General features: G+C 37.5%; 1 protein-coding gene across 11 annotated transcripts in view; it reads left to right on the top strand.

The window, feature by feature from the left end:
- Window positions 1-22845, top strand: part of LOC306888223 (CUGBP Elav-like family member 4) — a gene marked incomplete at both ends in the record, with an annotated part of 122963 nt that overhangs the window by 94363 nt on the left and 5755 nt on the right. For 6 of the 11 annotated variants that reach the window (XM_079446418.1, XM_079446421.1, XM_079446424.1 and 3 more), the window contains 5 exons: window positions 14129-14272; window positions 15355-15499; window positions 19965-20114; window positions 21348-21410; window positions 22321-22401. In XM_079446418.1, the coding sequence (XP_079302544.1) occupies window positions 14129-14272; window positions 15355-15499; window positions 19965-20114; window positions 21348-21410; window positions 22321-22401 (583 nt within the window). The remainder of the gene's footprint in view (window positions 1-14128; window positions 14273-15354; window positions 15500-19964; window positions 20115-21347; window positions 21411-22320; window positions 22402-22845) is intronic. The other 5 variants (XM_079446422.1, XM_079446425.1, XM_079446428.1 and 2 more) reach the window with 1 other exon arrangement.

The raw sequence follows: 22845 nt of genomic DNA on the forward strand, positions 1-22845 counted from the left end.
ACACACACACTGCTGGAGCAGCTTATTGCCTCCTTCTGTCTCATATGGACCAACATTAAAGTGAAAGTGAAAGTGAAAGTGAAGTGACATACAGCCAAGTATGGTGACCCATACTCGGAATTCGTGCTCTGCATTTAACCCATCCAATGTGCACACACACAGCAGTGAACACACACACACCGTGAACATACACCCGGAGCAGTGGGCAGCCATTTATGCTGCGGCGCCCGGGGAGCAGTTGGGGGTTCGGTGCCTTGCTCAAGGGCACCTCAGTCGTGGTATTGAGGGTGGAGAGAGCGCTGGATATTCACTCCCCCCACCTACAATCCCTGCCGGCCCGAGACTCGAACCCACAACCTTTGGATCACGAGTCCGACTCTCTAACCATTAGGCCACGACTTCCCCTAAGAAGCTTCCCCTAAAGAAGCTTAATGTTACAACATTAATACACGACAAGGCACAAAGGCAACGACATGGCTACTTATAACAAACAAGGCTGGACACATGACAAGAACCAACCAATGGGAAACAAGACACAATGAACAAGAGAAGCAATCAGAACACAAAGAACAAGGGAACCAATAGCAAAGAGACATGAGGGCAAGGGAAGCATGACACAAACAGGAACCGTAACTAAACTTCAAAATAAAAGACATGAAAACAAGAACAAGACACAGAACCCCAAAACCCCACGTTACAGCAATTTCTGAGTGAAAGTTGTTTCAGAATAAACTTTTTTTTGTGGTTTGGACATTGCTGTTCTCATCGAGTACAAATGATTATCAATACTATTTGGTTATACAGTTATAGTTAGCATTCTTGGTGTGAACGAAACTTTTAGCATCATATTTCAAAATTTGGATAAAAAAAGTCTCTTGTTGAAAACGTTTTTGGCTAAACAACTTTATCAATGTTTTGTGCATTTAATATACATTCTGCTCTGCTAGATTTGCTCAAGATTTTGACACATTTTATTGGATTTTTGTTTCTCCTAATCTTAAAACCTTTTCAATCTAAAGGCTTCTGCTTAAATGCAGACAAATATACATTTTGCCTACTTATTTGTTTCATTTTTTTAATTGGTGACTTGTGTTGTGTTTTTTAGTCTCACATGCATGTGATTATATCAACAGGATGGATGGATGATCTGCAAACATGTTTGGTCTGAATCATCAGATGCTCGTGTGTTTAGATATATCCAGGTGTAATGAGTGACTGTATTAAAGTTTTTTTCAACTGCATACACACAAAACCAGACACTAATTCTCAGCCTTTGACTCAATTTTCAATTTCATAAAACACTTTTTGCAAAACACAACACACAGTTCTCTATGTAACACACACAAATCTAACAGGAATTAATATTATGGCAAATGTTTGCAAATGTTTGCTTTTGAGATGTTTTTGTGATATTTTGAATGCAGTGCTTAATTTTGCAAGAGATGAGGCGCTTTGCATTTTGTGTGTAATTCTTGGATTTGTGTGTATAGTTTTGAAAATGTGTGTAAACAGCTGGAAAAAAAACTAAACCGGGTCAGAAATGAAGGTCTCAGGAACCTCAGCAGCTCTGAGTCGTTTAGTGTAGAAACAGGCCGGGTTGGTCAACTAGTTGTCCAGCACTACTAGTTGTGTGTGTGTTGTTGAGTTTTTAAGTACAGATGTGTTTGCTGTGTGACGGTTAGTGAGTGAAGTTCATCTGATCTCTACAAACCATCTAATACACCGGCTGTACTTAAGATTGACTAGCTGTTCAGGCAAACCGCAGGCTAGTTGACTTTAATTAAAATCTAGTTTTGTACATCTGTCTTCAAGGCTGGATCCGCACCGGAGCTCAGAAATGCAGACGAGCTGGAAAAAGCTGAGATTTTGCCTGGAGTTTAGAGTTGTTTAGAGGTTGAGGTGTTGAGCTGATTCTGCTGAAATACTGAGTCAACAGACAGACTACAGCGCTGTGTGTGTGTGTGTGTGTGAGAGAGAGAGAGAGAGAAGAGTGTGTGTGTGTGTGTGTGTGTGTGTGTGTGTGTGTGTGTGTGTGTGAGAGAGAGAGAGAGAAGAGTGTGTGTGTGTGTGTGTGAGAGAGAGAGAGAAGAGTGTGTGTGTGTGTGTGTGTGTGAGAGAGAGAGAGAAGAGTGCGTGTGTGTGTGTGAGAGAGAGTGAGAGAGAGTGTGTGTGTGTGTGTGTGTGTGTGAGAGAGAAGAGAGAGTGTGTGTGTGTGTGTGAGAGTGTGTGTGTGTGTGTGTGAGAGAGAGAAGAGTGTGTGTGTGTGTGTGTGTGTGAGAGAGAGTGTGTGTGTGTGTGTGTGTGTGCACTTATCTAGTTTTAGTTGTTTTTGTTCTTCACATTAAGCTGAACAAAAATGGGAAATGTTGCTTTGGCAGCTATAGCTGAAATAAAGTAAATTATGCTTTTTTATGTTTTATTTTATTTCAAAATAAAATCTATTTTAATATATTAATAAAAATATTTTAAGTTTATTTCAAGTAATGAAAATGTTTTTTTATAGTTTTAGTTTTAGTTACTGCTAATAATGTTTTGCATAAAGGAAATACATTTTAGTAATATTGTGACGTTATTTTCATGACAAAGAAATACATTTTACCTTCAAATGTTCATTACTACATTGTGATGTACTGTAAAGCAAAAAATTGGAAACAAAATATATATATTTTTATTAATGTTGTATATAAATTGTAATATGTGTTTTATATTTTACTTTACGACAGTCAAAAGTAATGTATATTAGTAATGAATCACTACTGAGAATAATGAGAATTACAAAAAAGTAAAAGATCTGGCAAGGCAAGTTTATTTATATTGCACATTTCATACACAGTGTTAATTCAAAGTGCTTTACATAAAAGAAAGTGAAATAGTCCTTAAAAATAATAATCACAGAAATAAAAACGAATTAAAATGATATAGAAATTGATTGTAAATGAATTTAAAACAGTTAAGAGAAAATGATTATACATAAAACACAGTGCAGTCAGTTCGGCCGTAGCACAGTGCTCATTCAACAAATGCACAGTTAAACAGATGAGTTTTGAGTCTTGATTTAAATGTGGCTAGTGTTTTAGCACATCTGATCTCTTCTGGAAGCTGGTTCCAACTGCGGGCCGCATAATAGCTAAAAGCAGACTCCCCTTGTTTTGTGTGAACCCTTGGTATTTCTAACTGACTCGATCCTAATGATCTGAGTGGTCTGTTAGGTTTATATTCAGTGAACATATCTGCAATGTATTTAGGTCCTAGGCCATTGAGTGGCTTGTAAACGAGTAAAAGTACTTTAAAATCAATCCTAAATGTAACTGGAAGCCAGTGTAAGGACCTGAGGACTGGTGTGATATGCTCAGATTTTCTGGTTCTAGTCAGAATCCTGGCAGCAGCATTCTGGATGAGCTGCAGCTGTCTAATGGTCTTCTTGGGAAGGCCGGTGAGGAGACCATTACAGTAATCCACCCTGCTGGTGATAAAAGCATGAACCTTTAACAAAGTTTCTCCAAGTCTTGACTGGAAACAAAACATCTAATTCTTGCAGTGTTTTTGAGATGATAGTATCTGTGTGACCTCTGCATAACTTGAGGATGTGCCAGTCTCCTTTCTGATATTATTGATCTTCTCAGAAAAGAAGGAAGCAAACTCATTGCATTTGTTGTCGGAGAGCATTTCACTGGGAATCTGACTTGGGGGGGTTTGTCAGTCTCTCAACAGTCGCAAAAAGACTGCGAGTGTTGTTTAAGTTACTGTTTATAAGGTTTGAGAAGAAGGTCTGTCTAGATGTGGCTAGTTCTACATTGAAAGCATGAAGGCTGTCTTTATAGATGCTATAGTGAATTTCGAGTTTCGTCTTCCGCCACATCCTCTTTTATGCATTGTCTTTTCATACTCCGAACTGCTGTTGATTTTCTCCAAAATTATTTTTGTCTGCCAGTCTTCTTGCTGACCTTTATCGGAGCAATATCACCAATAACATTCTTAACCATCAATATCATCAATAACATTCTTAACATTCATCAATAACATTCTTAACATTCATCAATAACATTCTTAACATTCTTAACATTCATCAATAACATTTTTAACATCTCAACTTCTGGTTTGAGTGAACGCTGGCGTGTTTGTCTGCCGCTGCTCCCGGGTTAATTCTTTTAAGCATTTTAACATTTTAACAATTTATTTGGATCTACTTACACGTTCGAAGTGTTTGCCTGCTTTTCCTCTCCTCAAAAATATTTATATAATTATTTTATGTGAGTTCTGGCATCTGCGGTGGATGGACTAGTGACGGGGTTCGTGAGGCTTGACGCACGACGGATCGCGATCTGCCGCCTTTGGCTGAATGCTGTGCCGCTGGTTGCGGCGGGGTTCGACGCGCGACAGATCAGGATCTATTGCTCTCGGCCGGATGCTGTGCCGCTGGATGCGGCGAGGTTCGACTCATGACGGCCTTGGATACTGCTCTCGGCTGGCTGGTGTGCCGCTGGGTGCGGTGAGGCTCAAATCGTGCCTAGTCAGTGCTGACTGTGGTATTTTGCAAGGATGAAGTCTTTCTTACTCACTGCTCTGGTATGGTGCACATGTGCTACTGCTTTTAGTTCTCCCTCTCTTGTTGTTTCGGATGTTGATTATTATACCTGGGTAGTTATGACTCTTTTCTACTCATCCTTGGATTTGCATAAACTGAACTGTTTATACCCTCTTCCCACGGACATTTTTAAATCCTGTGCTTCCTTGGAAGTTCTGCGCCATCCCTGATATGTCCACCGAGGATCTCGTCGCAGTATTTGTAAGGGCGCGCAGTTCGCCTCCAGTAACAGTATCCCAGTATTCATTTCTTCACGTCGTTCATCATCAAAGACGGTATCCCGGTCTGTAAATCCACTAAATTTCTGTTCAGTTAAGTTATCATCGTCAAATGCTGCAAATGCTGTGCCACGGACGGTGAAGATGGCCTTGTTAAATGCGAGGTCTTTATCAAACAAATCATTTATTTTAAATGACTTTTTCATTACAAAGTCGCTTGATTTTTTATTTGCGACTGAGACATGGCTGCATCAGAATTATTTTTTATCTCTTGGTGAACTTGCTCCTCCGGACTGTGAATTGTTTAGCACTCCAAGGCACACTGGTCATGGTGGTGGTGTTGCTACTGTTTTTAAAAGTTATTTTAAAAACAAAAAATTGCACACTGATGTGTACTCCAGTTTTGAGGTACAGTTAATGAGAATTGATATAGGGGGCCCTGTGTTATGTGCACTGGTTTACAGGCCTCCAAAATACAACAAAGATTCTATTCAACAATTCTCAGTTTCTTGCTGATATCATGTCTCGTTGTGATAGATTGTTGATTCTAGGAGATTTTAATATTCACCTCTGTTGTCCATCCAAACCCTTGGTGAAAGTTTTTACTCCTTATTGATTCCTTGAATCTGTCACAATTTGTGTCTAGCCCTACTCGCAATTTGGGTCACACATTAGATTTAGTGTTGTCGTATGGCTTCCCAATAACAAATTTGAGAGTGATTGATGCTGCCTTTTCAGACCATTTGCCAATTCTGTTTGAATTTGTCTGTGTTTCTACCACCCCTACTTGCTCTCAGTCTGTAAGCTACTCTCGTTTTATTCAGCCACTCACTGCCAGTTTATTTTCAGAGCACTATCTAGCAAACTTTGCAGATGCCGCCTCTTTCGATAAATTAAACACGGAAGAGATGTTGCAGGTTTTGACTAATCCCTGTTCCATTTCTATTGATTCTGTTGCTCCCCTTAAGCCTAGAAAAGCGAAGAGAAACAACATTTCTCAGCCTTGGTTAAATGCAAACACCCGTGCTCTCAGACAGGAGTGTCGTAAGGCAGAGCGAAAAGGGAAAAGGGACAAACTCCAAGTCTCATATCAGTGTTTAAGGGCGTGTTTAGCTAGTTATCAAAAATCAGTCAAAGAGGCTAAGTTTGAATTCTTTTCTAAACGTATTAGTGAAAATGTGAATCGACCGAGGATGCTGTTTAAGACTTTTGATTTGCTACTAAATCCTGTACCTGCCCCGTCTCTGGATCCATCTCGGGAGACCTGTGAGAACTTTTAAAAAGGTTTGACAACAAAGTACTGGATATCAGAGCTTCTATTAAGCCATCGATATTTGATCCTCCATTGAGCTGTTCACCTACAGTTGAGTTGTTAACCTGCTTTCACCCCATCTCCTCTGTACAGCTAGCTGGTATTGTTTCTAAAGTTAAATTGTCCACCTGTGAGTCTGATGTCATTCCAGCTCATCTATTTAAGGAAGTGTTTGCAACCTTGAGTCCGGCTGTAACAGCTATCATTAATAACTCTTTGGAAAGTGGAGTTGTATCTGCTAGTTTTAAACATGCTATAGTCCATCCTCTGCTAAAGAAACCTCATCTTGACCAATCTATTTTCAGTAATTTTAGGCCTATTTCCAAATTGCCTTTTATCTCAAAATTGTTAGAGAGAGTTCTCTACAGTCAGTTGGATTCCTACATTAGTATGTCCAATGTCCTGGACCCTTTCCAGTCAGGTTTTAGATCATTACACAGCACTGAAACTGCATTGTTGAAAGTCAGTAATGACCTTCTGCAAATTCTTGACACTGGTTCTTATGCGGTACTCGTTTTGTTGGATCTTAGTGCGGCATTTGACACAATTGATCATAGTATTCTGCTACAGCGGCTGTAAAAGTGGGTGGGTATTCAGGGTACCGCTCTGCAGTGGTTGGCCTCTTATCTTAAAAATAGAACCTTCTCAGTGAATACTAGGAATTTTTCTTTGTTATGTGGCGTGCCCCAAGGTTCCATCTTAGGCCCTCTTCTCTTTTCACTATACATGCTTCCTTTGGGAGCCATTTTTAAGAAATATAAAATTTCTTATCACTGTTATGCTGACGATACACAGTTTTATCTTCCAGCAAAAACTGACGGCAGTGGCTCATTGGATGTGCTTGATGACTGTTTTGAGGAGATAAAAGGTTGGATGGCTGATAACTTTCTACAATTAAACGAAAGCAAAAGTGAAATTTTGATTTTAGGTCACTCTAGATATTCATCTGATTTTAATTTAGGGTCCCTTTCCGCTAGTGTTCAACCCTATGTAAGAAATCTTGGGGTTACATTTTATTCGTTTCTTAAATTCGATAAACAAATTAGTACAGTGGTAAAGGGGAGCTTTTTCCATCTTAGATCCATTGCTAAGTTGCAATAATTGTTGCCTCATAAATACTTGGAGACTGTAATACATGCTTTCATAACATCTCGCTTGGATTACTGTAATTCCCTTTATTGGGGACTGCCTCAATCGGCAATTTCCCGCTTACAAATTGTCCAGAATGCTGCAGCGAGGCTTCTTACTGGAACAAGAAAGAAGGACCACATTTCTCCAATCCTATCATCTTTACACTGGCTTCCTGTAAAGTTCAGAATCGATTTTAAAATAGCCGTTTATGTGTACAAGGCGCTAGCTGGCCTTGCACCAAATTATATCAGTGACCTTCTGATTGCTTATTCTCCTCAAAGAGCTCTTAGGTCCAGTAATCAGTTTCTTTTAACCGTCCCACGTTGTCGCTGTAAAACCAAGGGTGGCCGGGCTTTTTCAGCTGCAGCCCCGAAACTTTGGAATAGTCTGCCTGTAAATGTGAGACTTGCTCCTTCACTGGCTAGTTTTAAGTCTGATCTTAAATCTTATTTGTTCTCCCTGGCTTTTGAATAATGCCTGCTTAAGGCTCTTTTTTTTTTTTTTTTTTGCTGTATTGTATTTGTATTTGTTGTACAGCACTTTGGTGCGACTCTGTTGCTTTTAAACGTGCTATAGAAATAAACTTTGACTTGACTTGATTTGACTTTTGAGTTAAAAGAATCCAGGAGAAGATCATCAGAGTCTGCAGAAATGCTTGGTGTTAAAGATATTGCCTTCATAAATAGTGCACTAGTGTTTTCATTAATGCATCTCTTTCTGACATAGACAGATCTAGATTCAGTGGTGACAGAGATCAATATATCAAAGTAAATACAGAAGAGATCAGATAGTGCTACATCCTTAATAACAATGGATGAAATGTTTAGACCTCTACTGATGAGTAAATCTAGAGTGTGTCCACAGTTGTGTGTGGGTCCATGCACATGCTGAATCGGGTCAAAAGTGTTTAAAACAGCTATAATTTATTTTGTAGTTTTGATTTATGCATTATCCATGTGAATATTAAAGTCCCTTGCAATAGCAAAACAGTCAAACTCTGAGGAAATCATTGATACCAGTTCAGTGAGCTCTTCAACAAAGGCTGGAGAATATTTTGGAGGCCTGTAAATAATGATAAACAGAGTGCGTGAAGCGCCTTTCAGTACAATACTTAGGTATTCAAAAGACAAATACTGACCAAATGACACTTGCTTGCATTGATAAACATCTTTAAACAGAACAGCTACATCTCCACCTCTCCTAACAGTCCTGCAGACACTTAGAAACGTAAAGTTAGGAGGGGCTGTTTCAGTGAGGACTGTTGCACTGCAGCTGTCTTCTAGCCATGTTTCATTTAGAAACATAAAATCCAGGTTGTTTGTGGTTATTAAATCATTGATCAGAAATTATTTATTTTTCAGTGAGCGAATGTTTAAAAATGCTAACTTGATGGAATTACATTTAGTCTCTACAGCAATCTTAGATTGATGCATTATAGGCCGCAGATTAGATGGGTCAGCCTTACGGCTTGAGAAGGCTTTCTATCACGTGATAAAACAGAAATAGAGGAGGCTACAGGCGCACTGGGTTCCTGCTTGTTCTGTAAACATTTGTGAATGTTGCTGCTAATATAGTGGGGACTCGACACATATCACTGAGAGCTGTTATCAGTTCTTTTTGGTTCACCTACACCAGATGGAGAGGGGTTTGGGCCCTGGGCTTGTGGCAGCGGTCGGAGAGCTCTCGCAGGAGGAGGAGGGCGAGCTGGGCCTGCAGTCTTTGGTGGTTGGGGGGCCCGCCGTTTTTTAGTTGATATCTGGGGGCTTGCAGCGAAAGAGTGGGAGAGTTTGGTCCCAGCATACACCAGTTCCTCTATTTTCTGTGAGAAGCTTAGAAGTGGAGATGCTGGAGAGAGGGATAATGTGTCTGGTGAGATGGGCTCTGGCTCTGGTGTTTCCGGTGGCTGTGATATGTTGTCCTGGCTTCCCTGACTGTTTTCCAGAAAGTCGTCCTTGGGTGCTGAGTCTTGGAGCTGTTGTGATACGTCACAGTCTGCATGTGATGAACTCTGTGGGCAGGGCTCAAGCCGGGGTGTCCATGAGCAGTGGTTGTTTTGGCTGTGTGGTGTTATCAGTGTCCTTGTGGGATGAGTCAACCAAATGATGACTCGAAAGCTGATATGAAGTCCTGTGGTCACTCATATTCTGTCCAGGTGTGTGTGTGCCATTGAGGCCGAGTGGATTGGCACACACCACTGAAGGATGACGGAGGGAGAAAGAGATATTGTCCTTTAGCACTCTTGCACCAAGTTTGTTTGGGTGGAGGTCATCCAGTTTAAACGGTTGTCTATGGCCCCAGAAAAGATTGAAGTTGTCGAAGAAGTTGATTCCTTTTATACCGCAGGTTCTTTGTAACCATGTATTCAGCCCAAGCAACCGTGAAAACATGTTAGTTCCCCTTGCTGGGAGTGGTCCACTGATGAACGACTGAACTTCAAGTCTTTGAAGAGTTTCAAAGCGTTCACTGAAATCCTTCTTAAGAAGTTCTGACTGCTCTTTCCGAATATCATTCTTCCCCACATGGATGATGACTCGATTTGCAGGCTTGTGCTTCATCAAAATGTTCCGAAGTTCCTTGTTCACATAAGAGACGGTTGCTTGAGGAAAGCAGCATGCAGTTGTAGTCCTGCTACTGATGTTTCTGATAATAGAGTCGCCCACTATCAGAGTCCTGGGCTCGGCTGTGCTCTGAGCCGCTGTCTGCTCGACCTTGAGCGCCTGTTAGTAGCAATGTTAGCTGTTGGCTGATTCGATCCGTGTTTAGTCACATTTTCGGATTCCTCACCCACATTCATTAATGCTTCAAATCTGTTCTCAAGATGTATAGGGGGTGGTAGAATGCCAGTGTTTACAAGTCTTGTCATAGCCGTATCTGGGGTAGAGGATGCTACGGCAGCAATACGAGATACTCGTGATAATCTGATGTCTCGAGTGCCTTTGTGTCTCGCTCCCTGTTTGTGACATCGATTAGTCTGTCGATCAGTTTCGGCTTGTTCCTCTACACTTGGTATAAACTGTTGAGATTCACTAGATTCACAGGACTCACCGGCTGAATGCTGAGGGGGTCCGTGATGACCATTTGCTGTGTGTTCCATCTGTTTTGGAAGTCCAGCAAGTAACTTTGTTTCAAGAACCGCAATCCTTTGTAGAAGTCTGTGGCAGTTCATGCAGCAAGTAGATTCCACGAGAGGCATTTTCTCTCGTCTGTTTGAATGTAGCCAGCTGTGTTTTCCCGTCTCTGGAATGTAAGCTGCTGGCAGTGGGAGGCAAAGAGTCTTCTTTTTCCAAAAACTGTGTTGTTTGAGCACTGTGCTGTTCTGCTGAAGTTAAAATCTCAGAGAAATCTGAGAAAAGTACAAAAATAGGGAGCAAAGCGCAGAGCAATAAGCAGAAGCGTCCGAACAGTAGCAAAGCTGGAGGCGAAGTGCAAATCTGGACAAATTACAGAAAATGTATGGGGAAAATGTGCTTATATCATATGAAAACAAGGCAACAATAATCCGAAAAATTTATTTATGCAAAATATAATTTCTTTTGATTTTGTTTGGAGTGAAATGTTTTTTTTTTTTTTTTTAAGAACTTGAATATGTAAGGGTCAGTGATTTAGCTTTTTTCTTTTGGTAAAAACTGAATGTGTCACTTTTGTCACTTCCGTTCTGTCCAATTCTGCAATTATATTTCCAGTTATTGTTTTTTATTTGTCTGCTATGTAAATCTCGGCGGCCGGTGTGAAATTGAATTCAGATGCTCTTCTGAAGTCAAACACTTTCTCTCCTCAAATGAGATTAGGTTTGTGAAGCTCGGCCGGGATTGTCGGAGATGACGGCTCCCGCTGCTGATTATCGAATTCAGCAAATTCATTTCATACCAGCTCCAGCAGCGGATGATGATCGTGTTTGTTTGTGGCTTTCAGCGGCAAGAAAACGGCCGTTTCACAAACACCTGCTGCCATCTGGACAAAACAGACAGAAAACCTCAGGAAACACTTGAAGTGATGGACTTCTGTCCGCTTGAGTTTCATGCTCTAAGGGATATTAAATATGGCAAATTAAATTTAAACTTGAAATTTTAAACAAGCTTATGTCATCATAGTTTAAAAGTCTGAAGTCTCAGTTAAGATTGAAAGTAACAAGTAAAAAAGTTACATTGAAACATAAAAGGCATTTAAAAAGTAGCAAAGGTAAATGATAAAGGTACAAAGTGTCTAAAACTGTTTTAATGTGACCTTTATATAAAGTTACAATCTGTTGGTTTTTATTAAAACTCCACCACTGGGACTGGGACACAACATTATTATATTGGATTAAAACTAAATAAAATAATAATAATTGTAAATAAATAAAAAATATTAAAAATGAACACTTTATTTTATTTCAGCTAGTTGCCAAGTTATCATTTAGTTTAACTTGATTTACTAAAATAACTAAAACTTAAATTAAATAAAAACGATGTAGACATATTTACAAAAAGAAGAAAAATGACAAAAGCACAAAAATTACCAAAACTTTAACTAAAAGTAAAATGAAAGCTGAAAATTTTAAATAAAATGTTTTACTTGACGTAAGTATGAAAAACACAAACTTATTTTATTTAATCTATTAGCCAAGGTGACATTTTCATTTAGATGATCTTGATTTACTAAAATAATTAAAAGTAAAACTGAAATAAAAATTAATAAAAAATAGGCATATTTACAGAAAAATAAAATAATAAAACTGACAAAAAAAACAGATTTTCTAAGATTTTAACTTAAATTAAAATGAAAGCTGAAAATATATCCATTTTAAAAATGTATATTAAAAGTTAAATGTAATAAAATCAATTTAAAATAATATATATAAAAAAAAACACAAACTTGTTTTATTTCAGCCATCTTCCAAGGCAACATGTTCTATTTCTAATTAGTTTAGCTTTATTTACTAAAATAATAACTATATAGACATATTTATAAAAAACAACAAACTAATAAAAATCCAAGACTTTAGCTAAAATTAAAATGAAAACTCAAAATACAAAATAAAAATGAATGTAAAATAATAGTAGAAAGTATAGTAGTATCTATTATATGAAATGAGCTGTTTGAGCCGGTTTCTGACCTCAGCGAGTCTTCAGAGTGTCTGATATCTATTAAACCTTCAGGATGGCAGACGTCCAGACATCATCATCATGAGATGATTGTGATGTAGCTGCCATCATCTCGCTCTCTTTATGTTTGTTTTATGGTCTGTCTGTAATCATGTCTCCAGCTGCCCTTGTGTTTGTGTGTTTCCAGCGTCCCTCTGCAGTAATTAAACAGGAGCGTGCGGGAATAGTCCTGTGTGTGTGTGTGTGTGTGTGTGTGTGTGTGTGTGTGTGAGATAGACAGACATAGAGTGTGTGTGTGTGTGAGAGAGAGAGAGAGAGCGAGAGTGTGTGTGTGTGTAATTTCATTAGTATCAGTACACAAAGTGTATTTCTAGCACGTTATTCTGTCTGAATTATACACACCTTGTTTAGTTTTGTCATGATATCAAAACTTCATCAATAGCAATGACATTTGACCTTTCAAGTTTAGACACATACTACTGAACACACACCTTTATCTTAATATTAATAAACTGTGTTTTAAAAAATAGCATGTGCATTAGCCTTCAAGAATTTTTCTGATATCTTTTTTTTTTTTTATTAAACTTCAACTTAAAATCAATGTCACAATAACTTGGACAAAATATGTCTAATATCAATATACTGACTGCTTTTTTTAGGTTCATAGAATATTGATTTTTTTATTGCATTTATAATAACAGAGTAAATATGGATTATATGTAACAATTATAACACCTTGTCCTAATTTTCATTTACTTTTCTGTCATTTTACATGAATTTTATTGTTTTATTTAAGTTTTTAAAATATTTTATCATCACATATACACATACATTTACTTAATTTTTTATAAATGATGTTTCATGGACTTCTGGTTTAGTTTTTTAGGTTAGCTTTTATTTGACAGTTTAATTTATTTTCTGTTGTTAGACTTGCTGTGTTTTTGATATATCTTCAGCATTTTTACAGTATATAGTGAGTTGTATTGTGTGTTTTATTATGTTAAGTGCCTTGAGCAGCTAAATACAGTTGTTTATTATTATTATTTTAATAAAATCTCCAGAGATAAAGTCTCAATTACCTTTCTTATGGAATTGTGAGATATAAATTCAGAATTCTAACAATGTCAGAATTGTCAGATACACCTGCAGAGTTGCAAGATAAATTCACAATTGCTTTTCCATGGAATAAAACAAACTGAAACAAACAGAACAAACTAACAAAATAAAAAATAGTAAATATTAAAAATACTAAATAAAACTTAGAATTCAACAAAAACAAAAAGTGCAAATTGTGAGAGAAAATGTCACAATTACAGTTTTTCTAATCTCTGGCATGAATCGAGAAAAGTCAGAATTGCAAAATATAATTTCTGAATTCTGAGATATAAAATGCAGAAATGCAAGACAAAAACCTTCAATTCTGATTGAAAAAAGACAGAATTTTGAGATAAACAGTCATTACTTTTTACCAAATTCCCTTTTTTATATTTATTCCATAGCAGACACACCAAACAAGATACAAACTCAGAATTCAGAGGAAAAAGTCAGAATTGTGAGAGAGAAATTCTCAGTTGTGGAAAAAATATAAAAAAGTCGATTTGTGAGAGAAAGCCAGAATTACTTCTTTTTTTTTTTATTCAGTAGTGGAAACAAGCTTCCATAGAATAATATCTGTGAATGGAGGTCCTGTCAGAAGTGAAATTAACTGACCATGATGCTTTTCCTTAAGACTTGCTTTCGGAGAATATACCTTGAGTTATATGAGTGTGTGTGTGTGTGTGTATGTGTGTGTGTTCAGGGCGCGTCCTCCAGTCTGGTGGTGAAGTTTGCAGACACAGATAAGGAACGGAACCTGCGCCGAATGCACCAGATGGCCGGTCAGCTCGGCATCTTCAGTCCCATGACCATCCAGTTTGGAGCATATGGAACTTACACACACGCTGTGAGTCTCACACACACACACACACACACACACACACACATTACCAGTCTTTATGAGGTTCTGTTTGTGTTTTGTACTAAACTGTGCATTTGTTCATGTCTGCGGTCATTGCTTACCTGCAGAGCTTTATGATTTCAGTGACGTGGAAAATGTGCACAGAATTACAGAATCCAGTCATAAAAATTTAATTTACAGTATAATGCGAGCGGAATGTCACGGAATTTGTCAATGTTTGGATGATTAAATCAAAAATAGGGCTGTACACTTAATCAAATTGTGATATGGACTAGTGTCTATGAATATTAAAGCTCAAAAAGACTGCTATTCATTCTGATATTTTAAGTCTTTAAAAAAAAACAGATTTCACAAGGCCCTGAAAATTGTATTTTTGTTAAATGTTTAATGAATTGTTGTCATTATTGCAATTAATTAGACATGCTTTTTGATAACTAAAATTTAGTAAAAATGATATCCAGAAAAAAATCTAATAGGAAAAATGGAATCCAGAAAAACTGAAACAGGAAGAAATTCTAGAACATTCTAGAACAATTCAACCAGAAAAAAATGGAATCCAGAGAAAAACATGGAATTCAGAAAAATTAAAACAATTTAATTTTGGAAAAATAAAACCGAGAATGTGGCAAAATATAAAATGGATTTCATAGGCCCCTAGACTTGTTAAAATAAATTAGGATTTGTTGATGTGCAGGTTCTTTGTTTAGCTCATCTTCTTCATTAACTTTCTGAACTTTACCGTCAGGATTTGAAATAATAAGTGAAAAGCATGGGCAGTTTTAAATCATTTTTCATTGAAACGGCATCCTTTAAGATGTTAAGTCTTGCTTCCTGAGGATTTGAGTTTAAGCTTGGAGCAATTATCTGCCAATAGGGTCAAAACAACTTGTTTTCCCTTTGAATTGATTTTCATTCTTTTTGTATAGTAAATATTCTCACCCCATTAGCAGATATTAGTAAACATTTGATGTGAATTTGCATCTTCAGTAAATGTATCTGTATTTGAGAATGTTGAGATATTTGTGTGTGTGTGTGATGTGCAGCAGATCCTGCAGCAACAGCAGCAGCAGCAGCAGCAGCAGGCGGCGCTCATGGCAGCGACGCAGGGATCCTATCTCAACCCTATGGCTGCCATCGCCGCCGCTCAGATGCAGCAGATAGCAGCTTTCAACGTCAACGGCCTGGTGGCTGCACCCATAACGCCTTCTTCAGGTACACACACACACATGGATAGCGGATAGCGGTTATATCCACGGGTCGGGTGGGTTGGATAATAAAAAATTGCATTCTGATTATTTGCGGGTGGATAAGATAAATCAATAATCATGCAAATATTAACTGCATTTTCTAAAATATGAATGTGATTTAAATAGGCTACACAAATTGAATAAACTGTAAATTAACATATTAAAGTTATTCAACAAACATTATTTAGTCAAGAGCAGTGAGAGATCTTCTGTCTTTTGTTGTTTGATTAACATTAATGACAGACGGCACAACTTTATTAGGCTGCTGTCACAAGACCTATTTCACAGATCCAATACTGATACACATGCCTTTTCATTCGCAACTGTTTACATTAACTTAAGACAAAACCGACAGTGCTTATGAGGATACTCGCCAGGAGTATTTGGCCACTTAAGCGCAACAAGCTTTGCAAACTCAATTTGGTACTCGCAGCGACTGTGACTGTGAGCGCGCAGAGTACCGAATGGCTTAAAAAGACGTGAAAATAATACATTTTTGTGATGATGCAACATTGATAGATTAGGCAATTGACAATTGTCAACTGTACTGAAACGTGAGCTAAAGTCTTGTATCGCAGCGTTCAGCTCTAGATGCGCCGATGTGAAGAGAAACTCAAAGAGAGAGGACGCAGTACAGCTGAATCACTCGCTGTTTTCAAACGACTGATTTGATCTGATGGTTTGTGTGGATTTATTTACTCATCTAACTACACGCTATATTGAATAAATGTTATGCAGGAATTTCCCTCATTTTAAAGTTGAAAACTGCGGGAATATATAAGGGGAAAGGGAAGTGGTGTGTGGCCAAGTATGGTGACCCATACTCAGAATTTGTGCTCTGCATTTAACCCATCCAAGTGTACACTCAGTAGTGAACACACACCCGGAGCAGTGGGCAGCAAATGCTGCGGCGCCCGGGGAGCAGTTGGGGGTTCGGTGCCTTGCTCAAGGATCTCATCTCAGTCGTGGTATTGAGGGTGGAGAGAGTGTTGGTTATTCACTCCCCCACCTACAATCCCTGCTGGACCTGAGACTCGAACCCACAACCTTCAGGTTACATGTCCAACTCTCTATCCATTAGGCCACAACTGCCCAATATATGCACAATCCCGCACCAAAATTCAGGACCTGATTAAACATAATTCTATTGTACAGAGAATTGTGAAACATGACTTTCCCAAAACTTTCTGGGTTTATTTATTTTTCCAAAACTTTCCAGGCCTGGAAATTGTTTTTTTAAAATTCCAGGTTTTTCATGACCGTATGAACCCTGAATGTGACGATCAGGTGTGGTTACCTAAATCTGACAAAAATATAGGTGCGGGCGGTTGGCGGTGGATCATTTATTTGAAGCTGCAGATTTGGGTGACGTTAGCTCATCCGTGCATCACTAACACACACAAACACACACGTTTGTTTTTGTGAAAAGTGGGGACATCCCATAGGCGTAATGGTTTTTATACTGTACAAAATACATCGCCCTACACCAACCCTACACCTAAACCTACCCCTTACAGGAAACTTTCTGCATTTTTACTTTCTCAAAATAACTCATTCTGTATGATTAATAAGGCTCTTGTACTCAAGGGGACCTCAATTTAGGTCCCCACCGTGACATGAATCCCCATGAGTCTGTGTATTCAGGTTTAAGCCCCCACCAGGATATATAAATCTGTACACACACACACACACACACACACACACACACACTCTCTCTCTCACACACAGACACACACACAGAGAGCTTTAATTACAGTCAGCACCAGGATTGATTCGATTCTCTAGACCAGTGTTTCTCAACCTGGGGGTCGCCAAGCTCACTCTAGTTTGACCACAAGATGAAATTCCCGACAGTTAGTGCTACCGTTTAATATTCTGTATTATCATTAAAAGCATTTCTTTACCAGGATTATAAAAACTCACTTAAATACTGTCCAACATTAAGCAAAGGTAGTAACAATCTCACACAGTCGCAGCATGCAGCGTAGGTTTCGGGGTTTTTTTAACTATGGCGGAAAGCAGTGAAAAGTTTTACAGAGGGAAATTATATGAATGAATTAGGGGTGTGCAATATGACGATTTTTGATTGTGGACGATAAAAATCTCTCCATGATCTGCTTTTGAAGTAATGTTTTACATTGTAATAATATTCCACAATTTTTACAGTATTTTGAATCAAATAAATGCAGCCTTGGTGAACAAAAGAGACAAAATCATTAAAAAATCATATCAAACCCAATAAAGTTTTGATTACTAGTAGGATGCTGTCTATGTAGACTGTAGACAGTGATGCTCACTAGGTTCTGGAACAGAGCGAGTGTGTTTTCTGCTCAGTAAGACACGAGGTGTGATGGGAAATGATCCATCTCAGTTTGAGGATGAACTCGGGAACACGGCCAATCTGATGCCTTTGACCAGAGAGTCCTTGACTGAAGAATACAGATGTGAAGATTTGTGACAGATAATCCCAGACCCCTGTTTGACCCCTGTCTCACACACACACACACACACACACACACTCCTTCTGCACAACTTTAAGCATCCAGCTACAAAAGCCCGCTGACACCTCAGAGACAGGGTCACGAGGAATTAAAGTTCTTCCTCTCGCTCTCGTCTGTCAGTTTCCCGCTTTGATAATCCGTGATGTGGACACACACTCTTGTTACCCATCAGCTTTAATCTGGCACCTTTGAAATGCCCTTGGAGGAAAGCCGAAGGAAGTTGAGTGATCAGTGTTAGAAGGGCAGCGGAGAGACACGTCTGTGACCGAGACATGAGAAACCACTTATTAACACTGAGACTCGGCCTCCTGCAGACACACCAGCTTCAGTACAATAAACTAGGAGCCAATCAAATGCTTCTCAGTTTATATATCTGTAATGGAGTGAATTAGTGCCCACCCACATTCATTCCATTCATTTTTCACATAGGGATTTAAAGAAAAAAGTCATTAAAGTGTTAGAAACCATGAACCAAACCAACCAGAATCGAGGTGAATCACAATATTGAAGCTAGAAAGTATTTTAAAATCAGACAGAAAGAAAGATGCAAGATTTAACAACTTCAATGAGGGAAAGAACTACTATTTCCCTTTTTTAAAGTTGTTGGTTATACTGTGCAAGCAATAAATTTATTGCAAAATATGCATATAAAGATACAAATATTTAAGTACTTTTAATAGCAAAGGGAGATGGATTCGATTATGTAATTTGCAGTGCATAATGGGAGTGAGCGGAGTTGCTTTGCTTGCTGCAACTCTGGTGGAATGTTCTGTACAGCATCATGGGTAATGTAGTTTTTGACTATTAAACATGATTATTTTAAAAATAAGTTGAATTAATGTAAACTGATGCCTTCAACAAAAGCATATAACATTGATTAATAACCTCAGAGCGCACAGCAGGTATGTCTTTAACGGTTTGTATGTTATCATTAAAAATAAAGTTGCGTATGGAGAAAATGAATGGAGTTTTTACTTATGAAACCAAACTGTTCCATTTGCTCGCTGCTACTCCTCTGATTGGTGGAATTTTCACTGGAGCATCATGGGTAGTGTAGTTTTTCACCAGGAATTCCTCTGTGAACACACAATTCTTTAAAAAAAACAAAAGCATATATCAGCAGTTGACAGCCTCGTAGCTCACAGTAGGCTTGTGTTTAAAGGTTTATAAGTTATCGTTAAAACTTGAGTTCCCTATAGAGTTTTTCAGGAACTGACATGTTGTGCTTTATTTCAAGATTACATTCAAGATTCTTTATAGTCACTCTACAAACTACAGAGAAATTAGTGCAGTCCTTACGGTGCAATCACACATAACTTAATGCATGCGATACATCTGATTTAAAGAATTGACATAAATATATATACAATTACTAGTGCTGTCAAATGATTAATCGCATCCAAAATAAAAGTTTTTGTTTACATAATATATGTATGTGTACTGTTTATTTATTATTTATATTTAAATACACACACATTCAGTATATATTTTGAAAATATTTACATGTATATACCGTTATATATTTATGTTATTATATTATATATAAATATATTTAATATATAACATATTTTCTTAAATATATACATGCATGAGTGTGTATTTTGTATATACATAATAAATATGCATAGTACACACTCATATATTATGTAAATAAAACTTTTATTTTGGATGTGATTAATCGCGATTAATCGTTTGAAAGCACTAACAATTACCCAAAACAATAAGTACGTTCAAGACGGTAGTGCAAAATGAGCCAGTTATTGCATAGTGATGTAGGTATGTGGAGTATTGAGTATTGTACACTTATTGCATATAACAGAAGAGCAGTAACTGTTGCATTGTTTTGCATACTAATGGCATTAGTTGTGATCAATTTGCACAGACCTTTCATGCTTTATATACTTTTTATTTTTTATTTTTTTACACCAGGCACCAGCACTCCACCAGGCATCAGTGCCAGCGCTGTGCCCAGCATCGCAGCTCAGATTGGGGTGAATGGCTTCAGCGCTCTGCCTCACCAAACCAATGGACAGCCCGCCTCCGAACCCATCTACACCAACGGCATCCACCCGTACCCAGGTAACACCACTTACTCCGCTTTACTCTGCTGGAAACAGCTGCATACTGGATGTCATGCCTTAGATGCACAACACGTTTGGAGTTGGAGCAACAAAAACAGTATTGAATAAGCATAAAACAACCAAGACTGGCACCAAAAACTATCCTGTCAGAGCTGCAAGACACATTGAGCTGTGGTGCTAATTTAGATGACACAGGTTCAAGTTTGAATGTTTCTCTCTTTTACAGTCTACAAATACAAATATTCCAGTTATTCCTAATCTGTTTAAAATGCACGTCAAAAAATATTTGTAATCAATAAATAAAATAAATAAATGTGTACATAATATAATTAGTGCTGTCAAACGCATCCTAAATAAATGTTTTTGTTTACATAATATATGTATGTGTACTGTGTATATTTGTTATGCATAAATAAATACACACACATACAGTATATATTTAGAAAATATTTACATGTATATTTTTATATTCATATAATTTATATTATATATAAATATATTTAATATATAACATATTTTCTTAAATATATACATGCATGAGTGTGTATTTTGTATATACATAATAAATATGCATAGTACACACTCATATATTATGTAAATAAAACTTTTATTTTGGATGTGATTAATCACGATTAATCGTTTTACAGCACTAAATATAATATAATATAATATTTGCCAAATTGATCAGATTTTTTTAAAATTCAAACTTATTTATCAAAGCAAAAAATATATATTCAGTAATCAATTATATAATATAATGTTTTCTTGTGGTTTTAGCGTGTAACGTGAACATTAACTAACTGTACCATATCCTCTCTATATTGTTTAGACACTTATTGACAAAAAAATAAAACTTTTATTGAAAACATGTTCATAAAGGTTCATAACATTTGATATTTGTGCATTTGGCAAATGCTATCTAAAGCTACTTACATTGCATTCAAAAATATATTTGTGAAAATATATAAATATATTATATAAGTTATACATAATATACACAAGTTAATGCATTCACCTGGAATCAAACCCATGACTTTGGTGTTGCTAGTGCCATTCTCTACTGTTTGAGCAACAGGAATAGCATTTTTACTGAATAAATTAATTGATCCCGATACAAAAGTAACATAGGAGCACAGAGGAGCATGTCACATTTGATCTGAATCTGACTGATTTGATCAGACTGATAGTGACAGAAGTCATAAACACTCAGTGTGTGTGTGTGTGTGTGCAGCACAGAGCCCGACGATGGCCGATCCTCTCCAGCAGGCGTATGCCGGCGTGCAGCACTATGCAGGTGAATCTCTGTCTGGTTTTTTTTCTGAGAATCTGTCTGCATGTGTTTTCTGGATCAGCATTTCCATCATATTACAGCTGAAACTCTATGCATTATGCAGTGACTTTGCAAACAACAGTCTGCTGTCATGTGACCTCATTTTAGTTATGACAATTAGATATTAGACTGTACAGAAACTGAAATCTACACGCTAATACACACTATATTCACATAGTCATGTAATGCTGTTGTTGTTAACATTAATAATTAGAGAATAAAGTATAACAATAATAATAATTTGCACGGTTTGATGTGATATGAGCTAACCGATCTTCAGATTTAATCACTGTTGGTAGCGCGATTTATTGTAATGCTTTTTTCCTCAGTTGGGCAGGACAAACGTGGCAGACTTGTTACTTGTTCAGATGACAATATTTGGTGAAAATTCTTATTTGGGTCATATATTCCAAGACGTAGGCTAGAATCTGGGATTGCGAAGTACAGTAAATATCCACACCGGTGTGGTGACTGACAGACTGACAGCCACACATACTCATCACATACTCATTAGATTCGTCCGCGCTGAAGCTGAAGAGCACAACCCACGTAATGAAGATAATTCCACAAAAAGCTGCAATTCCAGGTTTTCAAACAGAGATGGCGACAAAGAGGCAAAACTTACAAACTGCAGCTTTAAGTTGTAGTTTTTTGTTTTTTATTTATCTATTTTTTTTACGATAATAATCCTGCTGCATACAGCAAGATTAATCAGTTAATTACTGTAAACCTTCTATTATAAAGAAAAAAGGTGGAGGGTGAGTCGGAGCTCAGATGAGTGTGATGATGATTTATTCATGTATTCAGCGTCAGTGCTGGAAGTTGATGTGTTAAATCAGGAATATTAACGCGATTCTCTCTCTCTGGGTTACAGCAGCCTATCCTGCCGCTTACGCGCCAATCAGCCAAGCGTTTCCCCAGCAACCAGCCATCATCCCCCAGCAACAGCGGGAAGGTGAGTGAGACTCCGCCCCCTGGATGACAGGTGATAATTGCTCTGAGAGACAGACGCAAACTTCAGGAGAAATCACGACAATCACACCAGAGTTAGAACAGAAATCATCAGATCTTCATCCATGCTCAACATCCTGTATGTAGCAGGAAAGATGGAAACCAGAATTCATTTAGCATGTTTTAATATCCTGACACACATGAAAAATGATCACTATAACATTTCTGTTATCATAAATCAATGCTTGAGTCATCGACCTGAAGAACGAGTTTGTCAAGATGAATTACAGATCATTTGGTTTAATTTACTGTTAATCAGTTATTTTTTGTTTTGTCTTTTTATTTTATGTATCATCTTGCTTTATTTGATTTAGTTTTAATTTAAAAAAATATATTTTTATTTTATTTAGTTTTGTCTGTTATGTTATTATTTATTTTACTGTTAATA

Source organism: Barbus barbus (assembly GCF_936440315.1).
Source record: "Barbus barbus genome assembly, chromosome: 22".
NCBI lineage: Eukaryota > Metazoa > Chordata > Actinopteri > Cypriniformes > Cyprinidae > Barbus > Barbus barbus.